Source organism: Grus americana, chromosome 25 (genome assembly GCF_028858705.1).
Source record: "Grus americana isolate bGruAme1 chromosome 25, bGruAme1.mat, whole genome shotgun sequence".
Classification (NCBI taxonomy): domain Eukaryota; kingdom Metazoa; phylum Chordata; class Aves; order Gruiformes; family Gruidae; genus Grus; species Grus americana.
The window spans coordinates 3,045,127-3,070,497 of NC_072876.1; the positions used below are offsets into that span (position 1 = coordinate 3,045,127).

Genomic DNA, 25,371 nt, shown 5'->3' on the forward strand with positions numbered 1-25,371 from the left:
CAGTCCGGCTCCTGCCTGCATGTCAGACAAGGCTTTTCTCTCCCAACTTCCTTGAAGTGAGGCTTTAAGGAGCAATTGTGCAACAATTTATTTCGGTCTCGTGCCAAATTACTGTAACAGGTGAGCTACCTAGGGGTGACTTCAAAGGTAGGTAGCTGTAGCAGGGCTCCTATTCACAGTTTCCAGGGTCTTCATGTGTTCCTGTCCGTAAGGAAAGCTGCGTTGGAGCGCTAGCATTATGCTGTTTTCAGGAAAAAAAAAAATAGTTGATTGCTTGTTGGCAAGCTATCATTTATTCTGCTGTGGCTAGACCGAGTCTGGGATGGGACTTAGAGCTTCTAGCCTTTTATCCAGAGCTTCTAGCCTTTTATCCAGACCCCTGTCTTGATGAATAAACAGGTCAGGAGTCTCTGATAACTTGTAAATATTTCTTTCGTAGAATCATAGAATGGTTTGGGTTGGAAGGGACCTTAAAGATCATCTAGTTCCAACCGCCCTGCTGCGGGCAGGGACACCCTCCACTAGACCACATTGCCCAAAGCCCCATCCAACCTGGCCTTGAACACTTCCAGGGATCCAGGGGCAGCCACAGCTTCTCTGGGCAACCTGTGCCAGTACCTCACCACTCTAACAGTAAAGAATTTCTTTCTAACATCTCATCTCAATCTCCCCTCCTTCAGCTTAAACCCATTCCCCCTTGTCCTGTCACTCCACTCCCTGATAAACAGTCCCTCACGATCTTTCCTGTAGGCCCCTTCAGGTACTGGAAGGCCGCAGTTAGATCTCCCCGGAGCCGCCTTTTCTCCAGGCTGAACAACCTCAACTCTCTCAGCCTGTCCCCATAGAAGAGGTGCTCCAGCCCTCTGATCAGCTTCATGGCCTCCTCTGGACTCTCTCCAACAGCTCAATGTCTGTCCTTTCAGTTGATTTTAACAGAAATTACTTATTTTGAAACTAACCACGCCCATAGCTTGAATTACGAGAGAGCAAATATTGGCATGTCTTGCTGTCCTGGGGAGGAGTCGGGTCATACTTTTCCCAGAAGGAAGAAGCTGTGCAGCTCTGGGTGAAGGAAGCCAAACTCGAGAGGCAAAGCTCACCTGCAAAGCGCAGCAGCTGCGGTGGTGTCCCTGCCCGCTCTGCGATGGCAACCTTTGAGGAGCAGACGGAGTGCATCGTGGAAGCCTTGTTCTCTGACCTCCTAGGTGAAGATGAGAGTGCTTGTCGGAGCCTGGAGACAGACTTGGGAGGTAGGGTCGGTGTGGGAGTTAAAAATGGTTGGTTTGCTGCAGATGACAGAGGAGTTTTGACTGAACACTTACAAGGAGGCTGTAGCTTGGGGTCCTCGGGTTTCCTAAAATGCAGCCTTGTGATGGTTTCCAAGTTATCTCTGATCTGGGGGAAAAGTTAGAGCAAGGTAAAGTCGTTTGAACCCTGGGCAGACCGCAGCTGCAGCCTGCCTTGGCGGGGTCGGGAATGGGGGCTGTGATGGACGGTCACCCCGCTTTCCACTCCTTGGGGCTGCGGGTGCTGGTAGCGGTGCCACCGGCTGCTGTGCCCCGCGCGGGTCTGCAGGTCCCAAGTAACTTGCTCCCAACCAACGGGGAGGGACAAGTTTTAACTGTCATTACCAAAAAGAGAGCTCATATTGCTTATTGGATAAAATCAGTTGCTTTAACGTTGAAGACAGAATGTGGTCTTTGCTTCACAAAGCTCCCAACATCATTTGGGCTACTTTGGTTTGCTGGGCAATGCTGCAAGAAACCCAGAATTTCACCTGCGTTCGTATCGCTTTTCCCATTGCTTTGTCAGCAACAAACCAGTTAAAACATCCCAAGAGGCACTGGGATCCTGCTGACACCACCTAGCAAGCAAAGTCCATTTCTCCAAAGCTTCATGGAAGTTTGTCGGTTTGCCTAAAGAAAAAGTCTCCATTAGCGTATTGCTCGTTTCCCTCTCCTGGATCAGACGCTCGTGCCTGTCCAGAGCTGTGAAACTGCCCCCGAGCCCCCAGGGGACGCAGGCTTCTGCCCAGGGCCGCAGGCGCCTGAGCCTGACGGGCTAAGGTGGAATTAGCGGCTGGGTGAGGAAGGGGGGGCTGGATCAGGAAGCGATGCCTCCAGATAAAGTTCTGTCGAAAGATCCTGCTTTCAGTTCCTCTTGACTTTGTCAAATGTGGAAATGGTTTTGCTGAAACTTTCAGTGTTGGGTAGCTCCTTCTAGCTGAACCCTGTTTTGGTAATATTCAGAAAAAATAAATAATACTCTGTTGTTGTTTTTCCCCCTCAGGATGCGTTAAGGGAAAAATATTTTAACTGAGGTGCACCCCCACCCCCCACCCCCCCCACCCCCCGTTAAGTAGTTTAGCTGAGAAGTTCTAATGGTTTTATATACTTCAAATTTGTGAGGTATGCCTTTTGCTCCTTTGTGAAAACCTTCCCAGATTTGAGTCACTATGAGACTTTGAAATATTGCAATTTGCAGTTGCTCAGAAGAGACCTTGAGTATAATATCTAAGTTCTCCAAAGACTGCACGCCATGATCTGCAGCCTCAAAACGCTGGGGAAATGCAGGCAGGACTTTCCCGTCCGATCGATGCTGCTGTGTCACTGCAGTCAGAAGAGAGACAGGAGATGTTTTCCGAGTCCTCTGACCATCCTCGCTTGCTTCTGGCAGCCTGGGAGGAAGGAGCTGCCGGAACCCGGAGGGGTAAAAGAGCCCTCAGGGATGCCCTTGGCGAAACAGGAGTGGGGATGAACTGAGACATGAGCATGAAGGAACCGAGGTGGGAGGAAGGAGACCTGGACAAAGCCGTGGTACAGAGCCCCTTGGCCCCTGTAAATCACCGAATACTTGAATAGCTGTATGATATTTCTTTGGGACTTTGGTTTTGCATTTCCTAATGCGTCTTTGTCAGAGCTCTACCCTGCGTTCACCTCCCGAGCGCCTGTGACGACCATAGTGCCGTTGAAGGCCACGCTTTGGACGCAGTAGGCAGCTCAAGAGGCTGGGCTGTCAGCGTGTGTTCTCTTCCCCCATCTTTAGTGCGTTGTGCTGCTCCACAGTCCGAGGAGTCTGCGGAAGAGCTTCCAACCAAGTTTGACCCAGTCGTGATCGCCAGCCGCCTGCGGCAGATGGGGGACCGGTGCAACATGGATTTTGAAAGCGTTTCCTCAGAGGCTCTTGCTGAAGTGCTCAAGGGGAAGGTAAAGCGCACCTTGTCCTGCCTGGCCTACTCCTTGTCTGTGGGCCAGCCTTGTGCTGGAGAATAGCAAAAGCCTGGGGAGCAGCACAGCTTGTGCTGCAGGAGTTAGGGGGGTCCGAGGGGAAGGCAGCCTCCCCCCACTTCCATGTCGCGGGCAGCGTGCGAGCCCCCAGGACAGAAGCTGAAGGAGGCACTGAGGGAGCTGCCTTTTCTCCTCCTCTCTTCCAGAGGAGCTGCTTTTTATCACCTGAGAAGCCCTGGAGCTGCCTGGGTCGCCCTGCCGTTGCAGGAGATGCTCTGCAGTCTGGGGGTGACGGGGGGGGGCAGGGCGCAGCCAGTGTGTCGAGGGGGAAAGGAGGAAGACTGTGGTGAGAGAGGCAGAGCGGGTGCCGCAGCCTGCCCTGTGGCCAGAGCTCTCGTGCCAGTGCTGCAGGCAGTTCCAGCTTCAGGTTCGTCGCAGCTCTGGTTAGACTACCGGCTGTCCTCCCCGGTCCTTCAACCGCGCTGCGGTTCGTACAAGCCACAGTAAAGGAGAGCCCTGCCTCCGATGTCCGCGCTGTCTGGGCATCACCACGAAGCTATGAGGTCACCTGCTGTAGTCACGGGTAGAAGCAGGAATTTACCTGAATGTTGCATTTTGAACTTAGACTTACTTATCACACTGTCATCTAAAAAGAAGCTCAAAGTGCCCTCTCGACGCTTACAGATGGAGAAGTTTGGGACTGCCGTGGAGACTCTCAGCCAGAGTTGGTGTGACCAGAACGCTGAGCTGGTCTATGAGAGAGCTTTTCTCTGTGTTTCTGTGAAATTGCTAACACATGTTATTAAGAAAGTCTCAGCTACAGTGCAACCCATCCAACTCATAAAAGTGATTAATGGAAATTCTCGAGTGAGAAACCACATCGAGGCCTGCGGCGGATGGGTAAGGATGCAAAGGTGGTGGTGATGTTTGCCTGGATGTTCATGGCTCTTCCTTTGTGTCTCTCACCTCTCCCACCTGCCTCATTCGGCTCGTCGCTGGTACCCGGTGCGTCCCCCGAGACATGCGCACCAGCTAACTCTGCGTATAGCCGTGGGTACGGCTTTGCTGAGCACCTCAGTGAAGTCTTGCGGGAGTCGGCATCAAACTTCCCATCTGCTTCTCTATCTCAGGGTTTAATTCCTTATCTCGGTATCTTGGGAGCTCACCTTGCTACCTTAGATGAGAATCAAAATCAAGAAGGATGGGCCAGACAAAAAGCGCTGTCCTGCTCACGCAGCTTTACAGACCCCGCTTGGTGCATTTTACCAGGGGAAGGGACGACATCGGTCCGGGAGAGGGTCACAGCGGGAGGCAGGTCGCTTGTTCCGCCATCCCGCATCCTCCTCTTTCTGCTGGTTCCTTTAAACCTGCCTTGAATTCTTTCTCTAAAACACATGCACGTGGGGTTTTTGTTTGTTTTCAGGAGAACTTGGACAACTGAGAGAAACGGCTGTATTACTTTCCAGAAGGTGAACCTGGGCTGTTCATTGATTTAACTGAGAAATGCTGTTGTATTTCTTCAGGAGACTGCAAGCAGAACTCCACACAAAAGCACCATGTAAAAGAGATTCTGTATCACTGCAAGCAAAAATTAATAAATGTTTACTGTTATTAATTTGTTTTTCTTTGTGTGTTTCTCTTTAAATTTAGCCATAAAAGTGCGATTCACTCTTATTCAAGGTTTCTAGGTTAGTGCTCAGTGCCGCAGACTGATCAGGTGAATATTCGTTTTAAAACACGTTTCTGTTAGTTATTCTAAAGATCTGTCTGTTCCTCTCGGGTGGTTCGAAGGTTTATTTTTGCAAAATTAGAACTCGACATTGGTTTAAACTAAGAGTGATCGCTCTTTCAGAGTGATCAGCAACCCTTTGCCTTTTAGCAGCTGGATACAGAAATCTTGTAGCTATTCCGTACCCAATCTGCAAGAAAACACAGAAGGGGAATGCATTTAATGACTAGTTACAATCGGAAAGAGAAGCAGACCTGGTGCAGCCAGGCTGAAGTCTTTGTGCAAAATGTGAGATATTGGAAAGATCCAGGTTGTGATTTCCATACCTTTTTTCTGTGGTTTGGGGTTGGTTTTTTTTTTGAGGATTCTTGGTTTTAGTTTAGTTTAGTTTTCCCCACTTCTGTGAGTAGAGAAAATGGATGGCTTTTGAGCACTTTGCTCTCTGCATCTCCTTCCCCCTTCCGAATGACCTCCTCTTTGCCCTTTTTTTAAAGTACCTGTAAGTGTTACTGAGAGTGAGTGAGGTGAAGTTAGGCTGGCATAATTAATTGGATTTCTATAGTCTACTGGAGTCGGATTTGACCCTCTCTTCTGGCACAAGCTGCCTTCCCCCGCGGCCACCTGGCAGCAAAGCGCAGCCCCGGGGAAGGGGGCTCAGCTGCTGCCCCCCACGCTCACCCCTCCGGACCGTGACCCAGCAGGGCTGTGCTGCTGGTGGCGGCTGTCACGGTGCTTGAAGAAGTCAGATGCTGGGGTGCTTGGCTCTGGTCTCCAACATCTCCACGGCACAGCGTGCGGGGAAACAGCCGGGCACGCTGGAGGCACGCCGTGGCCGAGGGACTGGGCAGCTCCGCTCGCGCACGAGGCTCCCGCCCAGCTCCACGCTGCCCACCCTCGCCGCGGGGCACACGCAACGTGCGGGTGGTTTTAAAAGGAGGCGCTAGGGCTCCAGGTTACGTGTTTTGTTTTGTTATTTGACCACGATATTGTTACGTACTAATTTCCTTTAAGACTTATGATGAAGTCAGTAAACCACAGCCTGCCGCGAGTGCTCTCCGGGCTGGTGCTTTCCGCTGCGGCGTGCATTTGACATGTCCGTTCCCAGGTTCAGCAGGCCAGTCACGCTCGGTCTCCGGCAACATGGACCAAAGCGAGATTCTGCTGCAAAACCTGGAAAGAGCCCAAAGCAAGAAGCTCAACCAAAAAGAGTTTGTAGAAGAGTTTTTGGTAAGTTTGCTTAAGGCACGGCTCTGTGTTTCTGTTGATTTTAAAGGGAACTGCTCAGTCGCTTCTCAAACGGGGACGTGATTTGCATGTGACAATAAGGTTTTCTATGAATTTTGCAGCAGAAAGAGACGCAGGAGTTAACTGCGGCAAAAGGAACGTAAAGACAGAAATTAATTTAATCATTTGCACTCAAAGTAAAAGTCTTTGCTGTTTAAATAATTACCCGAGTGCTTCCTGTTTTCTGCTTTATGAATGCGCTTGTCAAGATGCAGTTTCACTTCGCCTGGTAATATAACTGGGGGTATAGTGAGGGATATGGAGCCACTGCCCCTTCTCCCCATTGCAGTCCTTTATATCTGTGATACACGTGTTCCTGCCAGGGATCTCCAGTTGCTACTTGAGATAGCTTTTCCTTTTTTCGTTTCGATAGAGCCCCGCCGCTGCCCCTGTACCACCTGCAGAGCAGGGAGCGGGTGCTCAGAGAAATGCCCTGTGGACCCGAAACTGTTCCACCTCTCGTGGACACCGGGCACCATGGCCAAGGCGTGGGGAGACAGCGATCCGAGCAGCTGGCCGGGCCCTTTCTCCAGCCGCCCGCGCTGCGCTGTTACGTGGAAGGGCTTGTGCATCCATTTGCAATGAGTGCATGTGCTCTACGTCCCGCGGTGCTTCTGGCCCCTCCTGGAAATTAATTTCTTCTTTCGTAAAGGCAAAACTAGCAAAAAATGCTGACGGCTCTAGCCTTCCCCGGCATTCTGCGGTGTCTCGCTGCCGATCTATCAGCTGGAGGAAGGTTGCTCTGGTAGGCCGTCTGGGCTGCTCTGAGAAGCAAAGGCATTGCCCAGCTTTAGCAGACATAGGGAGGAGTAAAAGTGGTCTACCTGTAAGATCTGAGATGTCTCAAACACCAGAATAACCACTGGCCCTAAGACACACACACACACACGTGCGCGTGCCGGACAAGGATTGCATCATACAGTGGTCTCTGGGGAAGGTGCAGGGGTTACTCAGGAGTCCCCACAAGATCCAGCCCTGCTTTGTCGTACCAGTGAAGGCTGGCACTTCAAACACTTGGGAAAAGCTTAGTGCTTGGTTTCTAGGTGTCTGGGTCGGAGGGAAGTGATTAATCTGAGCCTGCAGTGACAGTCTGTTGTTCCATGGAACAAAGCGCTGTCACAGGCTGCTGAATTTCCCCCCCCTCGTTGCCGTGCTGGGGTTGTGCGGTGCCGTGCGAGGCAGCAGGCTGTCGAGCCCTGGTGCATGGGCTAGTTCTGGCAACCAAACGTACAGTTAATTTTCTGACCAAAATGGCAGGTAGAAGTGGTCAAGGCTGCGTTTCCTCTTGTACCGGGAAGAGATCTTCCCAGGATGGCCCGAGTTGCCGGCCACTTTTGCAAGTGCAGAAGCCTTAACAGGCAATTGCGATGGCTTGCATTTCCAAACTTGGTAAAAATGTGCGATGCTATTTTACCATCCTAATGCCTCCCCTCTCTTTGTGTGAACAAGCATTTGTACATGCAAATTGTGGTGGTGTTACTGTAAACGACGGGGCTTTTTTGTTTAAGTCTCCTTTTTCTATTTGTGCAGGCTCACATCCAGAGTTTGATCCTTACTTGCTCGCTTTCTCACATGTAGGCATTGCCCAGGCAGTTTTACGTCAGTTTGTGCAGGGACAGAAAGGTACGGCGATTCAGAGCCTCAGCTATGAGAAGACTGGCTTCAGGACTAAGCGATGCCCCTTCCATGAAAGCTTACCCTGAGAGCTGGGGTTGCATCGGAAGGAGACAGGGGACGATGCGACCAACAGCAGAACAGCTCGGGGGTTACAGGGATGTGTAGTCTACAAACCCCATCTGCTCCCACAACTTCTATCACACTGTGCCTGTCCCCGTGTTCTTGATTAATAGAGACCAGACACGTGGACTGTCCTGGGCCTCCCGTACCTTCTTCCTGACTCGTTCCATCCAGGTCAGTGAGATGTGGCTCCTGTGGTATTATAGCTAGAGAGCAGCAGAATTTAGGGTTTAAAAATTGCAGTTTAATGTTAAAAACCAGCAACTCTGACTTGGATCTGAATATCTGTGCACAGAAATACCGTGGAGATGAGATACACGTTGTTCTATACACCTTTTATCTGTGGTATTGCTAAGGGGCTGCTTGGCATGGTCAGGTACGTACGACCTACAAAGTCCTCCAGCTCCTGATGTGGCTTTTTGGGCAAATATCATTATTTGTAGCTTAACGCAGGCAGGTCCCGACGGGTGTCCTGTCCTAGCGGGTGCTCGTCTAGAGCTGGCTGGAGTCGAGGGGAGTTTTGCAGCTCTCCTGCAGCCGGTAATACGTCGGGTCTGCAGCAAGGAAGGACAGGGGATGGGATTCTCAAAACTGGGTGAGAACTTTTGCGAGAGCTGAAACACAGATGCTTATGAGCTCCTGTGGGAAGGTCGTTGGTGAGCTGACTCTCGAAGTGATTTATGGTGAGCACCCAAAAATCGGGGCCCTGAAACCATCGGGACTCCTGTGATTCCTGCTCACGTGCTGCCGTGCCAGAGCTGCAGCCCCCGAGCCCTCGAGCACGCCGCTGGTACCAGCAGGAGGGTCTATCGCCTCTTCAGCATTAACCCCTTCAACCATGGCGCTGCTTTGGTTTGGTGACCCCGAGACCAACAGGCTGATTTTCCCCGTTTTCCCCACACCATGAGCAGCTGAGCCACCGTTCCCACTTTGTCTTAGCAGCTTGGGGGGTCACCATGAGGTGTGCAGGAGGTGTGAGCAACCCTCTCATCTTGCAGCTCAGGTGTGCCCATGGTCCCTTCCCTTTGTTCTTCTCCCCTGCACACCTTTCTTTCATAAAAGTACGCGATACCGAGGGTTCTCCTGTGTCAGCCCGAGTCTCTGGACCCCAGCAGCGATGTCCAGGAGAAGGGCTGTGAAGGTACGGCTCCGGGGTGGTGGGAAAGGGAGACTCGCCCATCGGAGTGTCCAACTGTAGAGACACTGATTAGAGAAATGGCCTTTTGTTTTAAATCGAAAGCACCCCTGGGTGGCATAAAAAGTGGCTAGGTAGACAAAAAATTATGAAAGAAAAAATACAGCAAGAATGGCGCTTTTGAAGTTGATGGTAATGAACGGTGTGTTATTCAGAAGCTGATGTACGTGAAATAAAACTCTATGCTTTGGTGGGAAAAAGATTCTTGAACTCTCCAGGAGTGCTGCAGCTTTACCCTGGAAATGAAAGAGCTGAGAGATTCATACCCCTAAGGGTCTATCCTAGGACTCCTTCTCCTTTCATCAGCGCGTGTAGCTACTTCGCTCCGATTGCTCGTGCTCCTTTAGTGGCTCGAGCATTGCTGTTTGCACCTACACAAGGGAGCATCTTTACCAAAGTGAGAAAACCCAATTGATTTATCTGTCTTTTCTGATATAATTTGTGAAAGGTGGTTGAACATTATTAGTCCTCTTATTTAGGTGCCATTTATACTGAGAATGATTCCCCCGTGTGTCACTTATTTGTGAGGGCGATGCTTTATGTGCTGTATAAATGCATCATTTCACTTCAGAAGCCTACGTGCCCGAGTCTCGTGTGGGCACTGCCTCGGCACACACTTTCCATTCTTCAGAAGCCTGTGCTGGGGCTTTCAGGTGGCTTCTGTCTCTATTCTTGCTCTGAGCACCTTGAGAAAAGCCACTCAGGAAAGAATTAATGGTGCAGACCTTGCTTTGTGGTAGTGAACCGGGTCAGGCTAGAGACCTTCACACGTACTCTCTAGTAGTGTGTTGTATGTAGCACATCTGCTGTAATTTGTTCCATTCTTTTATCACAGAAGCTGAAAAGGCAGTCAACAAAGTACAGAGCGGATAAAATCTACCCTACAGCAGCATCTGAGCAACCAGAGAATATCAAGAAGAACAGATACAAGGACATCTTACCCTGTAGGTTGGAAATGGCAAATGTTCCTATTCAACCTTTTTTTTGTTTTGTTTTGTTGGTTTTTTTTTTTTGTTTTTGCTAGCTTGAGTCTTGTCCCTTCCTCCAGCATTGCCTGCACAGTTGCTTGCATGTCAGCATATCACTGGCTGTCAGTTGGCCGTGAATTCTGCTGCTCAGATTTAAGGTTTTACCTTTGACTGTCACAGTGCATGATCTGGAAGACTTCTGGCACGTATTTTCTACAGATAGAAGAAGTTCTGTTCAGTAGGAGAAACATCCTCTAATGATTGTCCTTGCAAACTTTCTGGGTAGTATTGCAACCACTTTGGATAAAGATGTCTCCATGAGGTACAAAGCAGATTACAGACAAAAACTGTCGTGGCTTGTCCTGGCTTGGTGCAGTAGTCTCCAAAAAAGAGTCTGTCCTAGGATCAGAGCAGACTGTCCCTTTCATCCGCTCTAGCTTGAAAAAAAAATATAATCTAAACCCACAGACCTCATTTGAGCCTCTGAGATGGAGTGCAGGGTGATTCTAGGCTTGCCTTGCTCCATGGTCAGAGGAGGAGACTGGCGTTGCACGGGGGTACTGGCAACACCTCCAGCTCTTGCCTAAGCCCTCTCGACCACTCTGAAAGCGAGCTGGCCTGTCTGCTGCCCGTAGGCAATGGCAGTTCTGTGCAGGCCATCTGTAGGTGCAGGAGGTGGCATTCGCTGCCTGCTCAGCCACTCATCTGCTCTGGGATGAGCTCTCTGGTGTCTGTGCTCCTCCAAAGCACCTTGTGCTGCAGTCTGAGGAGCTCAGCTGCCATGAGAGACAAACAGTGACTGCCGCTTCTTCTGCTTTTGTGCCTGCAGTTGACCACAGCAGAGTGAATTTGTCCCTGATCACATCAGATGCAGATTCTCATTACATCAACGCCAACTTCATCAAGGTATTGCTTCTTTCATGGTCTTTTGCCGTGCAAAGGTGTCTGTAGGAGCTGTTAGTGCTGTCTGGTTGAGTTGTGCCAGGAGGAGCAGGTCCTGTGGCCGTGGTGAGTGAAAGGACTAGTTTTTGGCCTGTGCTCAAGGGTAATTGATGTAAAGACGATGTGGACAATCAGTGAGCCCTTCACAAACACCCCTTGCAGCACAGAGGCACCAGGCTACAGGGCAAGGGACGTGTGCTCACACTGGGGCAGGTGATGGAACAGTTTGTGGCTCACAGCCCCAACTTCCTTGTCAGTGTTGCTGCCTTTGGTGGGTGTCAGTGGTGCAAAATTGCCTGTGGCCAGAATCGCCCTGCCTGAAACCAGTGCACAGGCAGGAAGCTTTGCACTGCAGCACAGCTGAGACCCACTGCAGCGGCAAGCAACAGGACAGGTCACCGCGGGCCGGTTGTCCATCAGGAGCTCCATGTGTTTGGGGACTCTCCTGTGTTCATGACCTTTACGGACCTTCGCAAGGGGATCACGGCTCGTTCTTTGGCCAACAGCCACAGATGTGCCAAGCTGCACACTGGAGAGCTGGATCAGCTGTTGCAACATCACCTCCAAGCTCCCAAATGCACTGCAAGAATGGGTGGTGTCTGGGAGCAGATCTCACCTCAAGCCCAGCTCCCTGGCTTGGGTCTGCTTTGGGAGGTTTGCACAGTGTTGGTCTCTGGATGCTTAATTTAATGTAGGTGCCTAAAATTTAACTATATAAAAGCCCTTCTAAATCTTTAATGGGCTCATTGGATAGAAGTGAGATTCAGCAAGAGGGATGACTTTTATTTCTGCTAGTGAGCTATGCAAATATGTCTCCGTGTCTGATTTGAATGCTGTTTTAGGGTGTCTATGGGCCAAGAGCATACATTGCAACCCAGGGTCCTCTCCCCACTACTGTCATTGACTTCTGGAGGATGATCTGGGAGTATGAAGTCTTGGTAAGGTGCAGATTTATATTCCTTTCTGTTTTGTTAAAAAGGAAAGCTGTCCGTAGTCCTTTTTGACTAAGCAGACAGTGGGTGGGAGCAGTAGGGTTTTACTCCCGATGCTGTGTGTGCCCCGCATCCTTCCCGTAAGCCTCCTCCACACTCGTGCTGAGGCAGGAGCCTGCTCGTGGCGGTCTCTGCATTCGGGCTCTGAGCGGGAAAAGTCCTCGTGCCCGGGCGGTGGATGATGTCCCGAGTTTGATTCACGTGGCAGTCCGGGACTCTGGGGAAGGCAGCCCACAGAACTTCCTCACTGCTGATAAGTACCCGCAGGTGATGAGTTTGATTTTGCTGCCTGGATAAGAAACTTGTGTTCAGACTTTTCTAATGAACCTTTTTTCTGCAGACTGTGGTCATGGCTTGCATGGAGTTTGAAATGGGAAAGGTGAGTAACGTGTCAAAGATTGCCTCTGTCACGACAGTGCCTGGGCAGGGTGGAGACATGCAGATTTTTAGTAGATCCCATTAGCGACAGCAAGTTTCTGTTTGATACGAGCTGTTTCCTGAGTCTCCAGGAACTTGGTTTTCTTAAACTGTGTCCAGTAGTGTAGCTAGCCTCCTCAGAAGGGAAAACCCAGCAATGATGGCTGCAGGGAAGGGAGGCTGGAGCTGGCTGGCTGCAAGAGCCGGGCATCCCCCCAGCACCAGTTTTGTCCTGCAAAGTGAGGCAGGAGGCGGCGTGGGTGGCCCGGTGGTGAATAACGAAACGTGTCCTGCTTCTCGCAACAGAAGAAATGTGAGCGGTACTGGGCAGAGGCGGGCGGCTCTCCCCTGCAGTGCGGTCCTTTCTCCGTCGCCTGTGTGAGTACAGCTGCCGCGAGCACTGTGTCACATCACGCGCTCTGGAAACTCATGTCATCCGCAGAAAATGTGACTCTAACTTCTTGTTCTGCAGGAAGCTGAAGAGAAGAAAAATGAGTATGTGATTAGGACTTTAAAGGTGACCCTGAATGAGGTAAGTAGAAAAAGTCAAGGCAGGAAATGCATCTTGGCTAGCTTTATTGTATAAACAATACATTGAAATATGGCACACTTTGTGCAGAAAATTTTATGATGCTCAGCCTGCTATTTTAGTAAAAAATTAACAAACTCAAACCTCAGTTTCTGAAGCTGTTTGCCAGTCGTGACAAATCAGGCCCTGGGTAAGTGAGGCCAGCAGGTAACACCAAGAATGTCATAAGATGGCAACGCTGCTTTTGCAGCTGCAAACGGCACCTCTAACCTTTGCCCACCGACGCGGATGGGAACTAGAGATGTCTGTAGCACGCCGGCTTCCCTTTGCTGGGCCAACATCCTGATCCGTGCCCACAGGAGCTGCGGCAGCGTCCCCTCGGTGTCCCCAGACCCTGCCAACGCTCTTCTCCTCTTGCAGGAAATCCGCACCGTCCACCAGTTCCACTATAAAAACTGGCCGGACCACGACGTCCCCTCGTCCATTGACCCCATCCTGGAGCTCATCGGTGAGATTCGCTGCTACCAGCCGGACGACAGCGTCCCCATCTGCATCCACTGCAGGTGGGTGAGCCGGTCACCAGTGGGGAAGGGGTCCTGGCCCCCACGCTCTCGCTTCCCAAACAGCCGTGGGGGGTGGCAGCTGGCGCAAACCTGCAGACAAGCTCCTCTCATAGGAATGAGAGCTTTGCGGCTTACCAGTACCCGAAGGGGCCTACAGGAAAGATGGTGAGGGACTGTTTATCAGGGAGTGGAGTGACAGGACAAGGGGGAATGGGTTTAAGCTGAAGGAGGGGAGATTGAGATGAGATGTTAGGAAGAAATTCTTTACTGTTAGAGTGGTGAGGTACTGGCACAGGTTGCCCAGAGAGGTTGTGGATGCCCCTGGATCCCTGGAAGTGTTCAAGGCCAGGTTGGATGGGGCTTTGGGCAATGTGGTCTAGTGGAGGGTGTCCCTGCCTGCAGCAGGGCGGTTGGAACTAGATGATCTTTAAGGTCGCTTCCAACCCAAACCATTCTATGATTCTATGAATTCCTAAGGCAAATGTGTCCTCTGAGGACCGCCAGCATGGCCGGGTGGCAGGGTAGGAGACAGCAGGCCAGCGACACAACAAGTTGTTCGGAGACCACCAACACTGGGCATGTCCACGTGTGGGCTGGTCACCGCGGGAGGACTGAGAAGTGTTCGCAGGAGCACGAGATGTGCCTTCCAGCCTGCAGCAGAGCTGCGGGCAGGTGGAGCCTTATGTGGGGTGGGTGAAGCTGCGGCGGGAGCAGGACGACCATTGTGCGGGTCTGCACCCTCTGTGGCGTGGGACGGGAGGGTCACAGGGGATCTTTTTCAAATAACCTTGTCAGAAGATACAGCGTGCCCATCCTCTGACCTCTGCTAGCAACCCCACTGTGACTGTCATTGCAGTGCTGGCTGCGGGAGAACAGGAGTCATCTGTGCCATTGACTACACCCAGAAGCTGCTGAAGGATGGAGTGAGTGTCAGCCCGGTCTGCGCCTTCGAACGGCGCCTGTGTGCAGCACTGCTGCATCTCTCTGTCTCTCCCTCGTCTTCCCTCTCCCCTTAGTCTCCCTTTCCCGCCCCCCAACCCCGACTGCATGCAGATGTATTTCAGATGGCAGCCGTGAACAAGAACTCCCTTCAGACCAGGGGGCTTGGCTCTGTGCTGACCTTCAGTCTTCAATTTGTCTCTCACTTAAGCATCAGAAAGCCAGGGTTTCCAAACTAGCACCTTGCCTTCCTCTGGCTCTTCAATAAAAATGTACATTTTAACAGTGAAGTGACCCCTGGCCTTGCGGCAGAACTCGAAGGAGTGGCTGCTTTCTGTACGGCAGCAACCCTGGACCCATTGATCTGGGAAATCAGTGTCTTGCCCTTCGTGCTATCCACCGCTGTTACCAACGCTGTTATAAAAAGTCTGTTTTCTGTGGAGCGCAAGACGGGAGGGAGGAGGCAAGCTGGTTCATCATCAAAAATGGCACTTTAAGCAGGTCCTTCGTTAAAAACTCTTGGCAGTAACAAGCCTGAATTTCGGACGTTGCTCTAAACTGCGTCACGACTTGGAAGCTGCTTGGCTGTAGACCTGTCTTTAATTTTTTTTGTCTTTCCTCTTTCTTGCAAGATTGTTCCGGTAAACTTCAGTATTTTCAGTCTGATCCAGGAAATGCGCACGCAAAGGCCTTCCATAGTGCAGACCAAGGTACGTTCAGAAACTTTCACCAACTGGAATAACTCTCCATACTGGGGCCTCAGCTTTTCCCCAGGAGGGTCCGCAGTAAGGAAACACAGAGCGGCTGCGCTGCTGGGAACTGGGGCGTGTAGATGGTCTGTAAGGTCCCTTTTCTGAAGAGAAGAATGATTTTGCAGAAAATTTGGTAGCTGACCATTTCCTTGTAGACAGCTGGAATAGCTTAGTGCTTGCAGTCTGGTTTATTGAACACTCATGATGTGGAACAAGGGACTGTCCAGGAAATACAGTGGGAAGTCTTCTCAGCTGAGATAGACTGAAGAGGAAGCTCAATGCAGAACAGCATTGTTTGCGCACCCAAAAAACCCCCAAATGCTTCAGTGTGAACCCTTTGAAAGCTGCGGCTTCCACCTCTTCTGAGAATTTACCTGGCCAACGGGCCAGAAAGTGGCAGCTTCTCTCAGGGGCTGATGTTTGGTTTGGGTAACAGGTGACCATTTACAAGTACCGCAGGTGCTGGCTCTCATCTCTGTTTTATTTGTCCGGACCACAGGAGCAGTATGAGCTGGTTTACGATGCAGTGATTGAGCTCTTCAAAAGGCAGATTAAAGCACTTGATGCCCAGGAAGATTCTGCTGCTTCACAGGTAAAAGTCCCCAGGATAAACACAGTAGTGGCCACTTGTAGCCTCAGGCATGCCAGCTCTAAGCTAGATTCCTGCTGCAGAGGTCTCCTCTGCAGACCTGGAATGAATCGCCGTGTTTCCTGCTACCCTTTATGCCCAAACGGAGCCTCTTCTCAAGTTCTTCCATGAAAATCCAGCTGTTTCCCTGAACGTGCAATGCTTATCACGGGATTTGGCCCCAAGTGAGAGCGAAATTTTCTTTGCTCTCAAAACCGTTTTCTATATATATTAATGTAATGAGTGAATAAAGTAGCACCAACTTTCTCCAGTAAAAGCTGATTTCCATGTGGACGTGCCAGTGAAACTTGGTTTCATGGAGTGCTTGCAAGCAACAGAGTGACTTTCAGCCTAGTTTGGGAAGCTTGGGGCGGTATGGCTGGAAGGGCACGTCTGCAACACGGTGGTGTTCTGGTGAGGCACGACAGCCTGTCTGTGGCAGAGCGTAGGCTAAAATATCTCATGAAAAAACATGTCAAAGTCTTTCAAATCTGATACACCTCCGAGGAAAAACTATGTGGTCTTAGTATGAAGTTGCATATAAACAGGAACACAGAAAACATCCACGATTAAGCTTTTCTTTGCTCTTGCTGTTCTTCTGTGACTGCTGGCATGGACCTTGCCCTGCCTGTGTAGCTGTTTGCAATCTGGCTAAAGGAAATGCGTTGCCATTCTTACGTAAAGGCTGAAAAGTTACAGTTAGCTTATTTTGCCAGAAGCTTTTATCTAAAGAATTGGGAACGGGATCCTGCGGTGGGATTCGCGTCTCAGTTTTGCCATAGGATTTGCAGGATGTTCCAAGCCAGAGCCGAGCAAGAAAAGAGCTGGAAAGAGCCTCTTTCTATGTTGTGGACAGTCTGTAAGCAAAGGAGATGCAAGAGCAGGTTGACACAAAACACAGAAAACAGTTCAAGTCCGGATGTGGTTTTGTAGCTCCTGGCCAAACCGCTCGCCTGCCTAAACCTCACTGCCCTCCGAAAGCACTGTGCAGAGCAGGGGGGATGGTCGTGGGCTCGAGTGCCACAGATGACACCGGGCTGAGTGCCTGCCTGGGGACCCAAAGGCGGAGATGTCTGCACAGGTTGTTCTGCGGGTGTTTGGAACAGCGGGATGATCGTACGGCTGGCTGTACTCTCATTTCAGAAAGGTGCTGAAAGAATTGCTGTTCTCGGTTTTCAGCTCCAGCTTGGTGTTCGTCACTTCCGAACTGCATTAGTCATTAAATGTAGATGGCACAAATTCCAACTCCTGAAATAGCATGTTTGTGTTCTTTGCGTTCTTCCTCCTCACTCTCGTTTTCTAACCTTTTCTTTCACTAGGTACAAACAAAGCATCCTACAGCCAAGCCACTTCTGACTCCAGAGGAAGATATTTATTCTCTCAGATTACTAACCTGGTAAGGCTGTAGCACAAGTATCCCCTGGGTTAGTATTTTCAGTCACCTACATGATTTCAGGAAGATGCTTTTTTTTTTTTTATGTGTGCTTTGTGACACAGTTCTGTTTGAACTTTGCATTTCGTTTGTCAGCAGGATCTGCATCCTCCCTTGAGTCCCACTTTGACTGTCACATTTGTTCCTAACGTAATTCCTGCTCTTCTCACTGATGTGTCTCTGAGACTGAGCTCTCAGCCTCTTCCCCGCGTGCCATTATCTGTCCCCCCCTCTTCTGCCTGTTTCATGTTGTGCTTACACGGTGTTTCACATACGAGCTGAAAATACGTCACAGGCCGGTGTTAAAAAAGGCTCATGCGTGTGAAGACACCCCAGTGCCGGTCCATCTCAGCCCTCTGCCTGGAGCTGGCCCTGCAGCACGTCCCAGGCTGGTCCCATCTTCCATCTGCACGTGCCGCTCCAGCGCCTCTTGCTGTGGGAACCACAAGCCCGAGGAGTTTAGCTTCCCGACATGGGCAGCTTCAGGGGGTGGTGGGATCTTTCCGTGGGCATGTTTCGGTTTGCAGTGTCTGCTTTCTGTGAATAATTTTGCTTTGTGGTGTAGTCTGCACCGAGGGTGTGCCTCACCCGCATAAAGGGGCCTCCTCTGTTCATCGTTCAATGGTGCTCAAATGGGGCACCAGGGTGCACAGTCCTTCCCCGTGCTCCCTGCTTCAGGCTGAACCGGGCTCTATGTTCCTGGGGGACGGATCTGCTCTTAGGAGCAATGTTGTGGAGCCTTGTTAGCAGGATAATAAAGATTTCTGAGTACTAGATGGCTTTGACTTCACATCACGGTGCTTTATTGCAGCTCAGAGCAAGAGGCACAGGATGTGCACCAACGTCTTCCTCCGGAGGTGCAAAGCGAAGCATCCCTGACATCGTTGTCTGCCACGGGAGCACACGACAGCTCTGGAGTCCCTCCCATCTCCTTTGGTACTTTGAACTTCACCAGCTGCAGGAAGGCAGCTGCCGCTGAGAAGCGGGGCGCTGGGGACGCTCTCCAGAAACACCGCAGTTTGGAGTTCAACAGCATCTCTCCCGAGCAGCTGCTTCTGAACCTGGAACCGAAGGGAGCAGGCAGGAGAGGGCCTCGTGGCAGAGCACCTCTGACGCGGGCTGCATCGACCCCGTTTGTGCTGGCGCAGCGGGGAGACGGCTGGGAATGGGATGGAGGGGATGCAAAGCCTGGTTTGAGCCCGCAGTTGCCAAGTGCCTGTTACTCAAGCTTTCAGGTGGAGAAGCAGAACAGATTTTCCGCTATTGAGCTGGACCACTCAAGCCAGGACGTGGATGGCTCCCCAAGCCATGGGAACTGTGGGCAATGTTCTTACCCTTACATCTGCTCAGCAGAAGACCCCTACTTCTCTTCACCCTCTCCAGAGGAACCCATGTCCCCGGTGTTTGCCAAGTGCTTTGCGGAGGGGCAGGACGCTTTTCTCCCTTCCTGCGCCGTGAGCGCCCCGCTGCAGCCTGCCGCGGCCAGCTGCCCATCAGCCAGGCCAGTGTCCTACCACGCTCCCCTGCTGAACGAGGAGAGGACGTCCTCCCCGAGTAAGTGGTGCGGCACTGCGACGCTCTGGGCTTGGTCACTCTGGATTGCGGTGTGCCGGAGTGTTGTCCTTTGGCAGCCAGGCAGGGCTGTAGCTGCTCCTCGGGACTGCGTTCCCGCAGAAGCTGAGGGAGCAACTGGTTTCATCCTTGCACTCATTTCTTCCTGCCTTAAATTTTTCCGATAAACAATATTTTTAGAACGGCATGATTTGGGGTTTCGCATTACACAGCTAGTCTGGACTACTGTGTCACCTGGGTACGGCTCTCACGGGAAGGCAGGGATTGGTGCCGACCAATTCTTAAACCAGGGTGCTCCAAGAAGCATTCAGAAAGCTCCCAGAAATGGTTTTCTCTAACGATCTAATTTCCAGGTCAAACCCCACTCCTTTCTGCAGAGCGTTTGTGCAGGGGACAGACATCCCACCGCGACTGAGAGAACCAGGACTTCAACATTAGCGTTTTGCCCAGATCTGTAGCCTTAAAACCATCACCTACCATATGAAGAAGGCAAAATTATTCCTTGGCCTGGTCAGTCCTGGCCCAGTTGGACATTTCCCGTTGTCCGCAGCTTTGGCATTTGCTCAGCTTTGTCCTGCTGAGGCCCTTCAGCATTCAGTGTCACAAAAGTGTGCTCGTTATCTAGATGCTAGAGACTCTCGGGAAGTTGTGGGGTTGCAGCACAAGCCAAGCAGCAATGGTACTGCTGTGAGCTTGGCTCATCATCTTCCCTTGTGCAATGGGAATTCTGCTGCCGACGCTGCTGGAAGTCTGCCCTTGGGGCCACGTAGCTAGCGGCAGGTGAATTGGTGCTGAGGGCTGTTTGGATTTTTTACTACGGCATAGAGGGGTTTAACCATCATCTCTGGTGCGCGGCTGGGCAAGAGCAGTCAGCTCTTAGAGTCTCTACAAAGGTCTACAGTTCTGCTGTGTCGTGCCGTGCAGGTAATCTGTCCGTGTCTCCCCAATTAGCCACCCTGCCACAACCAGACGACGATGATCCTCCGCCCCTGCCCGAGCGAACCCCCGAGTCCTTTATTGTGGCCAGCGAATCTGGTAAGTGCGTTTAACAAAGCAGGGGCCGAGAAGGGCACTGAGGGCTCTCCCCGTGTTGGGGTGGTATCGTGGCATCCGGCAGTGCCTGGGATGAGAAATGACCTCTCTTGTGTTCAATTGTTTCTAGGACAATTTCTTCCGGCCACTTCTGATTTTCAGCTTCCAGCCAGAAACACAAATATTGGAACCTCTTTGGAGTGGAGTGGTGAGTCTCACTCAGAGGCATTTAATGACTTGGTGAGGCTGAGACCATGTAAGGTAAGTGGCTTTTTATCTCTTCTTTAGCACTATTGCTATGCCAAGTTCCCAATCATGTTTCCTTCTGTAAGAAAGACCCTAGCTTTGGCACCATGTACTTATTTCAGGGTGCAGGACTGGGAGGAAGAGGTGGTGTCAGTCAGATTCCTCCTTATCAACATCTGCTTTACTCCGAACATATTTTTTTGGGGGGTCTTGGATCCCATAAAAGGGAGTAAAAATATTGTCCCTCTTTTAGAGAAGGATAATGAAGACGGGGAGTTAGTGGTTGGCTGAGGTTCACGCTGCCCTGCGGAACAGGCAGGAGCTGAACAAAATTTAGGCATCTCTCGATCATCCTGTAGTTGAATTATAGCTTTGTAAAGTGAAACAATAAGACGTAAGTCTATATCTTCCATTACATGAGCGCGGAGGCGTGTGGGGGAGGGTGTTTGCACCTAGCATCATTTCCTCGTCTCCTCTGGCTTGCTTGTGTGCAAGACAATGACATTTGGTAGTTGGAATTTCAAATATCTTCCTTGTTTTTTTGTTTCCAGAGTGTGAAGCTTCGGAGCCCACAAACAGGTATAAGTTTAATGCTGGGATAAACTATCCTTGGAAGTAAGGTCTGCTTTTTACTGACACTGCTTTACCATATTTAGTAAATGTCTTTAGGATCTGCGCTCAGTCCAACAGAAATTTTGTGTCGCTAAATACTTCTGCAACTAAACAGTTCTAAACAGAACTAAACAGTTCTGCAACCAAACGAACCGGTAGTTTTGTATTTCCTAGTCGGCTCCTGCCTCACCCCGTACACGATGATGTTCCTTGCAGCCGCCTCAGGCTAAGGGTTGTCGCATCTTTTGCTGCATGTTGTGTGTTTCCTTTGAGAAGACTGACATATGCCGGTTAGAGTGCTGTGGACGTCTCAGTGAACCGAGATATATATATATATATATAGAGAGAGATATTTAAAGCTAGGTCACCAACTCTTTTATCTTTGCCTTCTTAGAGACAACCCGGGATCGCTCTAACTCTCCTCCCCCGCTTCCTGAAAGAACCCCGGACTCATTTGTTATTGCTGATGCAGCAAGTAAGTGATGAGTTATTTTCTCTGCACGTAACAGATTCTATATTTACACCTAAACCTGTAGATAGCTGAGGAGATCGTGACCCACTTGCTCAAAGTACTACCAGTGGTAGTGCTTCAGGACCTAACTGCAGGAGAGTTCAGCAGATATAAAGAAAGTAAATACAACTAGGAGACCTGCTGGAAATTTCTAGAACTGCTGCATTAGAGGAAATGAAAAGCAACAACAAAGCACTTAGAAAAAAGGCAGGAGGATTCATGAATGACCGCTGAAAATGTTCTGATGTACGTTCCCAGGTCTGCAGCCTGCTGCAAGAAATTCTACAGGTGCTCTGGGCTTGGAGGACAATCCTTCTGAAACATCGTCAAAAGAGCCTACGAAATGCTTCCGGAGAAGCAAGGTAAAAGAAACAAGACAAAACAAAAGCTATTGAAAACGGAGGGGGTGAGAAGAAGAGATCGTTCTAGCTACAGCTATTGCTGCTTTCCCACTGCTAACCCTGTGAAAATTGCCTGCCTTGAGACCACTCATATTTAGGGCAAGGAAACAAGGCTAATAAAAATATTTTGTTGTAGAACTGCAGACAAAAGCACTGTCTGAGTAAGGCAGAGAGCAACGCGGCCATATGGTTGTGCCTCGGCACTCCGTCCCCCTGAAGTGCCAGTTCCTCTGGGAAAAAGTTGCTGGAGTGGAGTCTGAATTCCCGTGGAGGACAGACTCTGCTCATCACCAGCCGCCTCTTAGTGTGGCCCTAGTTAATTAACCTCACGAGCAATTGTACTTCGGGATGTTACGGTTGAGCAGAAAAGCATTTGAGGAAAACAGCAAGAATAATACAAACGGGAGGCATTTGGGTTGGCTAGAAAAAAGCCAGAGAGAAAGTGAATGGCAGAAGTCTGCGGTTCAGTCTCAGCTGCTAGGCACGATACCTCTCATGAGATATGATCCATGGATGTTTATCAGTGAATTCTCTTTATCTTAGTAGCTAATCTACTGCCTGCTACATTTTTTCCAATAATCCTTTTTTTTTCCAATAATCCTTTTTTTTTTTTTCCCTACAGAGCTTGAAAATTTTGAAAAACATGAGAAAGAGTAAGTCCTTCAGGCTAATGTGCATCTTCCTGATGGCTTTAAGCAAGTACATAAAGAAATAGGTGGGACTGAATTTTCAAGAACCTGAACTTGTCAAATGTGAAACGCCCCGCACGTCTGGCTACCGTGGTGTAGGACATAGAGCGCTGGGCTGCCTCGCTGAGTACCAACTAATACTTGTTTTAGGAGGATCGTAAGGATGCTGCAGTGCCCTTGTAACGCCCTTTGGCTGTACGCTGGGGACAGCTCCAGTGTGCCCAAATTACCAAATTTTTCAGGTCATTCAAACCTGTGGTGTGGGACAAATATTCTAAAGATGGGGAATAGGGGTGCTGTGGGGAATGTGAGCCCCGTCCTGGATTCTGCCCCATCTATGTGGAGCATAAATAAGGAGTTTCTCATTAAGTTCCCTTTGATCTGAAATTAAAATGCTTATCTTGAAAACAGGACTGCTAAAAACTGTTCAGAGCACTTCTGAGCAAACGTTTTCCCGGTGGATTATGCTGCCGTAGTACGCTCGCTCCCTGCTATGAGCAAATCATGTCACTAAACCTGTGTGGCATTCAAGCTCTGCTAGCGTGTAAAGCACTTAACTTTGCTTGTGCTGAAATCGCACCCGACCGAGTGTCACCGGCATGTGGCAGTACGTGTTTTCCCGCAGGTGTGTCCCAGCCCAGCTCTTCAGGGAATTACCATAGTGACTAACTGCTTCAGTCTGATTTTTGGTTTTTATTTCTAGGCATCTGTAGTCCATCGTCACTGACAAAACCATCAGAATCCGCCCCGTCGAACCATTCGAGGTTCTTCTTTAACTTTGGTAGGTTTTTCTCGTTGTGTTTTGGTGTAAGAAGCACCTGGTTTTTGAAAGCCTAACCGCAGGTCCCAGGCTGAATGCTAACAAATTACAAACACCACTTATTATTTTTTACACGTTTACAACTTTATTGACAAAATGTTTAAAGAACAGGAAAGGACAGAAAATGCAAACCCTGAAATCTACTCTGACAAATGTTTCTCGACGTATGAAGAATCTGAAGCGTGCGTTTGGCTTTCCGGGATCGGAAAGCCCTTACGTGGCAACAGAGACGGCGGAAGACAAAGACAAAGCTGCGGCATTGCTACTAGGCTTATGTTGTGTAATATGGCAGAGAACCACCACATTTTCCATCTTAAATTCTTCTACTAGAGAGCAGTCATTCATTGGATTAGGCATAAAATCTAGTTATCTTGATATTTGCGCTCTAATGACAGTATTTGTCAGGCTGACACATTGATTGTTTTTGCGCCAGTTGACTTACGATGACAGGGTGTTGCTTTAAGTCTACTGTATCTTAAAGTCTGGGAAAGAACTGAAATTACAAGTATTTTCAAATACCCTGTTATCTTAACGAATTACATAATCAACATCTATAACATACAGAATTTGGTGCATTTAAAAAAAAATTTCTTCCTAGGCTTTGCAAACCGATTTTCAAAACCTAAAGGGCCAAGAAATCCACCACCAGCATGGAATATTTAGGTATGTTATATATGTTACAGATTTGGCATTACAGATTTGGGAAGTCCTCCTGATATGCCTTGAGTGCTCATCCCAGTTAAGGTTTCCATCAAAATAAACGCATCACAAGCTGTTGCATCATGTTTGCAGCTCAGGCGCTACTTGCACATTCTTCATCAAGTAAAGTTTTAAAGTAAAGAAGAATATAGAAGTAGGAGCAGCTAAGCACTTTCCGTACATTTACAACAGGGTGGAAACTGAAACGGGGAATAGATGTTTTATCCTAAGGAGGGATAGATTTGTGTTTTGGAACGTATTCACTTCCAAAAGATGGGTTTGAGCTTTCTGAAACGAAGCAGTGTAGACTGGTGATAGGATCCAGCGAAGAGAATTGAATGACATGGAAGGCCAAAGCGGAACAAGACCCTGCATCGTGCAGGCACAGCAGCTGTGTAACATCACTTGTGTAGGTCTACCGTAATCAAAGACCTGCACTTCCTTAAATGTTTGCGTTACTTGGACTGAAAGAGAATTAGCATCTCAGATTTTAGAAATAGTTAAGGGTTTTTTTTCATCTGAATCAGATAATTTGTCTTGATTTTTGCTCAATAAGATGCTGATCGATCATATAGAAATTAAACTAGTGTAGCAGACTGCAGAATTAGCTGACCTAACCGCCCTCGCTATCTGAAAAAAACCCCCCAAAACAAACCAAAGCAAAATATAATTGCGTTTTTAAAGCAATGCTGTTTTTAAGGATGTGCGACTCTCCAGCACAACCCTGCAGACGGGTATCTCGGGAGATGAGATGTCTAGACAGATTCCTCGCCAGCTTCCCCTGCTCTTTATATCCTCCGTGGGGAGGAATAAAGATGTTGAAAACCGCTTTATATGGTTATTTTCCTGTAGAGAGAGAAAAAGTGGGATTTGGGGAATTTGGTCGAGAGAGGAATCTACTGACCACTACTGGAACAGAGAACTCGGGCTGCTCTACTGCTACTCTGGCTGGAGCAACAGCTACCGCGGCGCGGAGCAGCCTGCCGTCTTTCACCGAAGGCACCTGTGTTCTTGACGGAAGAAACCAACCGACGACCTTCCCTAATTTACGTTCTGCGTTTCTGTGCCGTACCAAAGCCCCGGTCAGGGAGGCAGGCCTGGGCCGGGCCCGCGCCTCGACGCCTTCACGGGGCCCAGCCCGTTCCCCGGGAGCCGAACCCCGCCAACTGCCAGGCCAGCCGGCTTTACCTCACGTTTTACAATGCTGTAACCGACGTTCCGTGCTCGTGTATTTAACCAATGAAGCATTTTATGACGTGTGAGAAATGCCGTAAAAATAAAATTTATTTATGGGCCCGCAAGCCCGGTTGTACTGACGGGTCCGCTGGTGCAACACCGGTTCGGGAGCCGCTGGCAGCGGCGGGCAGCGCAAGGCACCGGCGGGCAGTACAGGCCCCGCAGGCCCCGCGCGCCGGCGCCACCCCGCGATGACGCAGTCGCGGATTTGCGGTGACC

At 49.9% G+C, this 25,371-nt stretch overlaps 2 protein-coding genes across 4 annotated transcripts; both read left to right on the plus strand.

Annotated features, from left to right (window-relative positions):
- Positions 1-706: 706 nt before the first annotated feature.
- On the plus strand, positions 707-4,818 carry BCL2L15 (BCL2 like 15). 2 transcript variants are annotated; one of them, XM_054803794.1, is made up of 4 exons: positions 708-1,250; positions 3,046-3,206; positions 3,912-4,127; positions 4,651-4,818. In XM_054803794.1, the coding sequence occupies exons 1-4, from the start codon at positions 1,145-1,147 to the stop codon at positions 4,666-4,668; spliced, it is 501 nt and encodes a 166-aa protein (XP_054659769.1). In that variant the 5' UTR covers positions 708-1,144; the 3' UTR covers positions 4,669-4,818. The 2 variants fall into 2 exon arrangements, with proteins under 2 accessions (XP_054659768.1, XP_054659769.1); XM_054803793.1 differs by having other exon boundaries at positions 707-1,250; positions 3,912-4,818.
- A 1,088-nt stretch (positions 4,819-5,906) lies between these two features.
- Positions 5,907-25,228, plus strand: PTPN22 (protein tyrosine phosphatase non-receptor type 22). 2 transcript variants are annotated; one of them, XM_054804121.1, is made up of 22 exons: positions 5,907-6,183; positions 10,008-10,116; positions 10,970-11,046; positions 11,925-12,020; positions 12,415-12,453; positions 12,798-12,869; positions 12,964-13,023; positions 13,441-13,583; positions 14,440-14,506; positions 15,155-15,232; positions 15,774-15,866; positions 17,222-17,298; positions 18,146-18,888; positions 19,858-19,941; positions 20,069-20,199; positions 20,736-20,763; positions 21,191-21,271; positions 21,566-21,669; positions 22,331-22,361; positions 23,101-23,178; positions 23,816-23,880; positions 24,769-25,228. In XM_054804121.1, the coding sequence occupies exons 1-21, from the start codon at positions 6,097-6,099 to the stop codon at positions 23,878-23,880; spliced, it is 2,343 nt and encodes a 780-aa protein (XP_054660096.1). In that variant the 5' UTR covers positions 5,907-6,096; the 3' UTR covers positions 24,769-25,228. The 2 variants fall into 2 exon arrangements, with proteins under 2 accessions (XP_054660096.1, XP_054660097.1); XM_054804122.1 differs by lacking the exon at positions 12,798-12,869.
- The last annotated feature ends 143 nt before the right edge of the window (positions 25,229-25,371 follow it).